Source organism: Anarrhichthys ocellatus, unplaced genomic scaffold (assembly GCF_004355925.1).
Source record: "Anarrhichthys ocellatus isolate YVR2014 unplaced genomic scaffold, GSC_Weel_1.0 scaffold28, whole genome shotgun sequence".
Lineage (NCBI taxonomy): Eukaryota > Metazoa > Chordata > Actinopteri > Perciformes > Anarhichadidae > Anarrhichthys > Anarrhichthys ocellatus.
Genome location: NW_022280058.1, coordinates 1,934,786 through 1,942,498, shown reverse-complemented (window position 1 = coordinate 1,942,498; position 7,713 = coordinate 1,934,786). Strand labels below are relative to the sequence as shown.

The window sequence follows — 7,713 nt, the reverse complement described above, 5'->3', positions numbered from 1 at the left end:
CACACACACACACACACACACACACACACACACACACACACACACACTAAGTGAACGGCTCTACGCAAACAACAAGAGACACACATCGTTTAAACACAGACAGAGGTGAAACATGTTAGATGACAAACAAAATAACTTTAAGCTCTCCTCTATTGGTGCCATGGTTTAGGTTTTCCACAGAAAAAAACACTGAATCTCTAAAACCTTAATCCTCTCACTGCTGATCTCAACACACACACACACACACTCACACACTGTGACTGTGAGCTATTCATTACCAGTTATAACTATAAAATATATGAGGGATGTCTTCATCAGAACAAACTATAATGAAAGAGCTGATTGGATGGTTCAACATGATGGATTACATCTACGCAGCTAACACTAAGTAGTTTGATCTTTGGCTAGCACAACCATATGTTCTAGGATATCCTATGGTACATCTACAGCTGTACACTCACTGTGTTTACACGCATGCACACAAATACAGAGTAATACAATTGAGACAATAGTTTGATGTAACGGAGTTAATTTGAGTCAGCATTGTGTTTCTTATCAATTTAGACGACGTAATTGTGTATAACGATATCAGGATGGTACAAATATTAGTGGAAATAAGAACAGAACTGAGATAGAAGCTCCACATTAAAGCACATCATGGTAAAGGTTTAAAAGATTGATTTGAAGAGAAGGAAGTTCAAGTTTACTGCTCTTTTTCTGTAGGCATGTCGCTCCCCACAGATAGCCTCCAAAACCAGGCGCCGTTAACAATTCTGTCAAAGTCTGACCAATCAAGAGCCGTCCAATCAAATAACCCCGTTGGGACGGGCGGCGTATCCGCTGTCTGCGTCGTTTATAATGTATATCCCCACGACTGTGTTCCAAGCCGTTATCCTTGAGAGTGTCAGAGAGAGGTGTTGTGGTGCGCTAGAGACGGCAGGTACAGGAAGGTGTAGACCAGCAGAAGCAGCAGCAGAGCCAAAACCAGAGGCAGGCACCAGTCGTTGGTGACCAGCACGTTGTCACAGCGAACCTGCAGGAAGGAGGCCCTGTGGGGGCGCGGCTGCTCCTCCACATGGGCCGGCATGACTGAGATGTATGTAGATCTCCCAAGTTAAAGCGCCAGTTTGAACCAAAACCTGCAGAGTTCTGCTCCTTTCACTTTTAATCTTTTATAACACACCTCGATGTTTCAGATGGTCTCCTCCTTTCTCTAAAACTTCTTTCCTCCTCATTTTGGGGCTCTAATAAGTCGAAACCTCATGAACGCATCCTCTCACCTGTTTTCCCACCAGCTTGCTACTCTGCTCCCACACCACTAGCATCAAACACACACACGCACCAGGTGTTAAGGGATTACTCTCTAAGCCTCCATGCAGAGCAACATAGTGTGGACAAGAGCAGTGACCTTCAACACCCCCAGAAACACACATCTGCCCTGCATGTGTCCACATGCAATATACAGTTGAGTGCAGGAGTGTGTGTGTGTACGTGTGTGTGTACTCACGGCTCCAGGATGTATGTGTACTGCCCCTCAGGCGTGCGGTCCTGCCTGTATGAGAGGTTGTACGCCAGCATGGTGTTGATCAGCTCACGCATCTGCTCCTTCTCTCTGCTGCTGAACAGCTGCGGATTCACCTGGAAAGAGAAACACAAACAAACAAACACTTTACTTTTACTTGAACAGATGCAGGGCTGAAGGTCCTCCATTAACACACATGCACAGGTTTACTGGATGTGGTTTTTCCATACAGGCCGTAGTTTGGGACAGATGATGTCGAGGAGAAGTGTGAGAATATCGAGGGACAGGCTGAGCTGGCTGATCCTCGTTCTGATGCATGCTGGGATGTCGGCCAACATGGTGGACAAAGCGTTCCTGCTGCTGAGGAGCCGGGAGGAGGCCTGGAGAGGACAAGACCAGAGAGGACACAATAATCTCCACACTAAACATCTTACGTGTTTGTTATTTGATTATTGTCGTTTCTGTTTCTACATTGATTGTTGAGATCGTTTGATCATCATGTAGTGGATTCGTACCTCGTGCTGGCTGTGGGGATAGCTGATGCGGGGCACGTGTGTGTGGGCAAACAGGAAGTGGAACGTGACGGACAGGAAGGGCAGGTATCTCATCAGGGAGAAGTTCTGCCCGTGCATAATCACATGGTTCAACCTGTCTGAGAAGGACAGCCAGTCCAGAGCCTCACACACACTCTGCAGGTTGGGGTCCCTCACACGCATGGACAGATAATTTTCATACAGACCCTGGAGGAAAAGAGACCCGATATCAGACCTAAGACATCATAATGTAGAGTTTTATATAAACTATGACTGTGTGGCTTATCTGTTATGTGTAAAGCACGGCACAATGGTTTTTTACATGACTTTTTCTGTGCACTAAGATTACAGGAAACTATCTTGAAGGTGTGTTCCTTACCTGAGAGACCTTCTCAAACTCTCCACTAGATGAAGCCAAATGTAGAATGTGCTGGAACCTCTGAGCTCCACTTCCTGAACCCGGTGCCTCATCGAAGCCCTCACCAATACGTTTCCTGAGGGAACGCATTTGAATGTTTAGTCAACATCTATTTAGTTAGGAGAGAGGTTACAGATAAGACAGTAAAGCGATAGATAAGATTTCGTCGCCTTTGATTTAAAAAGGTGCGATGAGTTGACATTTGCCTGCTGTGTCTTTTTATTGTGCCAATGATTTCATTCTCCTGTGATGACCGCGGCCTCGATTCATTCATGCTCACTGATCAAAGTGCAAAATAAAAGTCTGTCACAGACAAGACTTTACTTTTTTGAAGTCTTTTACAGGTACCCTGAAATATCTAGTTTCCAATTTCCCTGTTGGTGTCCGCAGTAAATGCAAACTTACAAAACAGCGACGGACCCGAACGAACGCTGCAGGGACCCCGACCACTCGTGAAACTCTCCTGATCTTTTGCATTTCACAATGTCTGACTAAACTTGAACTTTGGCTGCCTCCAGTAATCGTGGCCGTTTCTCAGCATCCAGCACAACATCATGAGACCCTCTGGTCAGACCGACTGTACCGTTTTGTACGTTGTAACTGGAAGATAGCCTGCCACAGATGGAACAAGCCTTTGTTCTGGTCCTTCTGCCCCACAGAGACACTCTGGATGGTCTTTGAGTTCACCTGCTTGTGGCCGCGACCGTGGAGGAACTGTGCAGACAAGCACACAGATTGTGATATGATTATGCTGTACATCACTGCTCATGCAACACACAAGACTTTTTCTTTTACAGTGCTGCCACCCACCTGCAGTGTGTTGATGCAAGACCTGATGTCGTTGTCGGTCTTCTCACACAGCGACATCAGAGTGCCCGAGTCTACCTTCATCCCCTGCTCGAGGGAAATCTGGAAACAAAAACTCAATGTAAACTTGGATTGTTGGTGTGTACGCAAATGTTTGTGTACTCCTTTTTATGTGTGTGTGTGTGTGTGTGTGTGTGTGTGCTGACCTCTCCCAGTCTCTGTGTGAGGCGGGAAGGCTGAGTCTGGGGGAAAACCAGGAGGAAGGCCTGCTGCCTGAGCGGTCTGAGAGCTGGAACATATCTAAAAAGGAAACATATGTAATCAGATAATGGCTGCAAAGAGAACATTAGTTCCTTTGTGATACTACCACAGTCTCTCTTACAGGTCGTTACAGACGCAGATGATTGGTCGAAGCAGGATGGACTCCTTCTTCTTTTTCTTCTTTGTGGTCTCTGCACCGGCCTCCCCACCGTGTCCATCTTTTCTGTTCAGAGTTGCTAACAGGATGTTGATGGCAGCCTGTCGAACACCACAGATGAAGAAAAAGAAATCACTAATAACCAAGATTGAAAGGAGTGCTTTAACACATTTCCTTTACTGATTTGAATCGTTCGAAACGTACTGCAGGTGCTCCGTCGATCTCATCAATGATGAGGCAGTTCGGCCGCTCATTGGCTCCCAAAACCGACTTCATCTGAGTTGCTGTGTCGATGCGTTTCTGGAACACCTCTGCACTGCGATCGTCACTGCAAAAACATCAACTGAGGTCACAACAGGGAACCTAATTATGATTTACTACGATTATTAGTGTCATTTTTAATTTGCGTTTGTCTAACCTGGCATTGATTTCCACCACGTTGTACCCAGCATGCTTTGCTATGACATGAGCCAGGGTGGTCTTTCCCAGACCTGGAGGACCAGACAACAAAGCCACCTAGAGAAAGACCAAAGTAAAAGATATCTTGTAGAAAGACTAAAAAGGTCATTAAACTGAAATTGCCCCGAAAGGAGTATGCAGGCGTGTTTACCTTGAATTTGGGTCGTTTGTACTGATCCAGTTCGGCCTCCAGTAGCTCCTCAGTCACCTCAATCTTGGTCTTGAAGCGATTCGGATTCTGATTGGGTTGATTGGGTTTGAATGAGTTCTGTTGGGGAGCCTGTCTGTCAGACCGGACAGGGCGGGACTTCCTCTCTCTTCCAAACACAACGGTGTCCCAAAGTTTCAACCACTTGAGCAGACAGCGGTTGGTAAACTACAAGGAAACAGTGACACACAGCGGACATCTTTAACGACATTAAAGAGGAACTAAACCCCCCAAAAACCTTTTTGCAGCTGAAAACCAATGTTTATGGGTATTTAGTGATGTTGTTGATGTATTCAGGTTTCAAATCTTTTACTATTTTAATCCACATTTTAGTGCAGAGTATTTCAATTCTACATATTGTGTTATAAATAATATGCATAGCGACTGCCCTCTTCCTGAGACAAGACTTTTGCAATTATTTTAAATAGTCCCTTTACAGCACTCCTACCTAACCACAGTAATAGTGAGCATGTCAGCGATTAGCTTAAGCTAATTAAAAGGGTTATGGTAATTCAAAAACAGAGTGTTGCAGCGCTATGAGGCACTTCAGTAGAAACTCTGGGGTTCAGTTCGGCTTTCAAGAGGTTTCATTCACTCAGTGTGGATGCATGTAGACGTGCGGTTACACAGAAACACAAAACATGACTTACATCGTCACTGAGAAGCTCTGTGTAGTGTCGGGGAGAGAATCTGTCCACCCAGAGTCGGGAGGTTTGTCCCTCCATGTCTTCAGGATCGTAGTTCTCTCCATCGTCTCTGCTTTCAGGCTGAACGAGCTCATCGTTCACACTGCTGGAACGTGACACAAGATACATAAACAAAACCATGTACTGCTGCTACTGGATGTCATCGGACTGTTGATGTGTCAGTGTGACAGAGACAGGCGGTGAGTTACCTGGCCAGCAGATCGGTGACACGCTGAGATTCTTCCATAATTTGCTGGTGGCGCTGCAGGATTTCAAAGTAAGAGAAGAAATTTAACCAAACTTGCAATCTCAGCAGCCTGAGAGTTACAACATATCTGCGTCTGTTGATCTGAAATACATCAATTTAATAATATCAAACATTTGCTCAGGAAAGTAAGCATTGTTCTGTATCAGACATTTAATGTAGATCTACTCTGTTGATATGACAATGGTTGTTCTAATCTCTGTATTTGGTTGATAATGATCCAATGTTTGGATTTAGAGAAACCGACTAAAGTTTTAGCACCTGGAATTAATGAGAATCAATAGTGTGTGGAGGCTACTTGGCAGATTATTCACAAACAGCAGCAGCCTGGTCACTCACCCTCTCTGCCTCCTGCTCTCTCAACACACCTATTGGCACTGCCAGCAGCCCCAGTGCACCCTGGGAGTTTGGTAACAATCTGGAGTCCACCACCTGGAAAAACACACACACACACACACACACACACACACACACACACACACACACAAATGCAAAAAAATATGTATAACGAACACAGGGACCTGATGTGTGTTTGCTGAGAATGAATCAGTATTCAGGACGAGATGCTGCCAAAAGCATGCTGTGTAACGTTCAACGTGCTGAGGAGTTTAACCTTTGTCCCTGTGTCTTCCGTTTGTCTGAGGTAGATCCGACTCCCCGATGAGTCGGTCACACTGACATACTCTCCATCTAAAGGAGGCCGCTTCAGCACATGCAGCGATGCTGGCGCCGCTGTGGGACGTCGCCTGGGCGTCTCTGGGATTGTAGCAAAGCCACTTATATCCAACGCGGCGGGGGTTGACCTGAAACACACAAACATGTTCAGAAGTGTGTTTTTAAATCAAAGATATATTGTTCAATCAAATGTGAAACATGTCATCGCATGCTTCAATAGGACAAAGTTATGTCTTTAGATTCCTACTTTTTGTCTGAGCAACATGTTAGAAAAAAACTAAAATCCTACAGGTTGCATTGAGCAAATGTTTGGTAGTTTTACTTGACACATTCTCCGAACTATTAATCTAATTACCTCAATTGTCTGTTAATTTCAGTATCGAAACAAGGAGTGCCTGAAAACCACCAGGATGCAAATGATCTTGTATAAAGTGCTCAAAAAGCACATAAAAATGATCAACTTTAAAAGATGAAAACAAAAGAAATACTTCAATACTACACCGGTGACGTGTCACCAGCTGCAGCTCTCAGGCAAGTAAGTGCTTTTGTGTCTCTATAAATAGCAGACGGCCATGTTTCATCCCTGTGATGTGTTGCTTTGAAGTGCCTCTTATTTGTTTTTGATCCGAGTGTCTGCCTTTTGCATAAACCAAGTATTCTGTGTAAAAAGAAACCATCTGCCTCCTACTGATGTCTTCCACTCACACTGCGTTGATCACCGGCCCATGCTTCGCTCCTACCTGAGGTTGCCAGGTGTTTCGTACTGCTCCGGAGAGGACGGCGGTGAGATGTCATCACTCTGCGACGGGGCTTTGCTCTCTTGAGTCTGCAGTGAGTTGAACAGTCGCTTGACCACTCCCGCGTCCTGCTTCTTCCGCTTCGCCTTCGGGGCTGCGGGTGCAAAAGTCAGATTCAACAACCATCAAACACGACAAGGACGAACGAGACCAGTGTGATCTGAGGGTGAACTCACTGATGGACGGATCCACCAGCAGGTGCTCTACGTCACGAATGTCGCTTTCTGGAAGCTGCTTCTGACGTTTCCCCGGTTTGGAGGATTCCTCTGAGCCAACACACATAAATAAATAAACAGACAGCCGAGACAATCACTCTGTTACGAGGAGTATCTCACATATTGTACCAATAATGCACACAACATCTCACAGTAAGGACATTACTTTCACAGTCTACATTAATAACTTCCATCCCACTGTCTGGGGCTCTATGCAGCCACTAAAATATAAAAACCCACAGAACTTAATTCAATCACAGATCAAATGCTTCCAAGAGATGTGTCAGGTTGAATTTTGATGCACATAAACTCGTAAAATGATTCACAAGACATATTAAATACACGTAGGTATATGTGATATATTCTCAGGCAAACTACTTAAAATTAAAGCAAACTAGGTGTTAAATGCACAATTTTTGTGAGTTTGATGACTAAACGAGAACTGTTAATTGTGAAGTTCAGTAAGTAAAATGAACAACAACAGATCAAACAGAGATGGAGGTCTGCAGTGTAGAAGTACAATTAAAAATGTTACTAAAGTACAGAAGTAAAAGTACTTAATTATAATCCAGTAATATGATTATAATTACTGATGCATCATTGTGCACATCACTTTAATATTGCAGCTGGTAACAGGTGGAGCTTATAATATATATATATATATATATATATATATATATATATATATATATATATATATATATATATAT

At 44.2% G+C, this 7,713-nt stretch overlaps 1 protein-coding gene across 2 annotated transcripts in view; it reads right to left on the bottom strand.

Annotated features, from left to right (window-relative positions):
• Positions 1-7,713, bottom strand: part of chtf18 (CTF18, chromosome transmission fidelity factor 18 homolog (S. cerevisiae)) — an 11,682-nt gene that overhangs the window by 3,327 nt on the left and 642 nt on the right. Inside the window, exons 2-18 of one of the 2 annotated variants that reach the window (XM_031863051.1) lie at positions 6,965-7,054; positions 6,732-6,882; positions 5,930-6,119; positions 5,656-5,748; positions 5,261-5,313; positions 5,016-5,157; positions 4,309-4,533; positions 4,117-4,214; positions 3,903-4,026; positions 3,663-3,799; positions 3,487-3,580; positions 3,284-3,382; positions 3,057-3,187; positions 2,435-2,549; positions 2,038-2,262; positions 1,753-1,902; positions 1,508-1,638 (exon numbers count right to left, since the gene is read on the bottom strand). In XM_031863051.1, coding sequence (XP_031718911.1) covers positions 1,508-1,638; positions 1,753-1,902; positions 2,038-2,262; positions 2,435-2,549; positions 3,057-3,187; positions 3,284-3,382; positions 3,487-3,580; positions 3,663-3,799; positions 3,903-4,026; positions 4,117-4,214; positions 4,309-4,533; positions 5,016-5,157; positions 5,261-5,313; positions 5,656-5,748; positions 5,930-6,119; positions 6,732-6,882; positions 6,965-7,054 — 2,248 coding nt within the window. The remainder of the gene's footprint in view (positions 1-1,507; positions 1,639-1,752; positions 1,903-2,037; positions 2,263-2,434; positions 2,550-3,056; positions 3,188-3,283; positions 3,383-3,486; positions 3,581-3,662; positions 3,800-3,902; positions 4,027-4,116; positions 4,215-4,308; positions 4,534-5,015; positions 5,158-5,260; positions 5,314-5,655; positions 5,749-5,929; positions 6,120-6,731; positions 6,883-6,964; positions 7,055-7,713) is intronic. The other variant, XM_031863052.1, reaches the window with a different exon arrangement.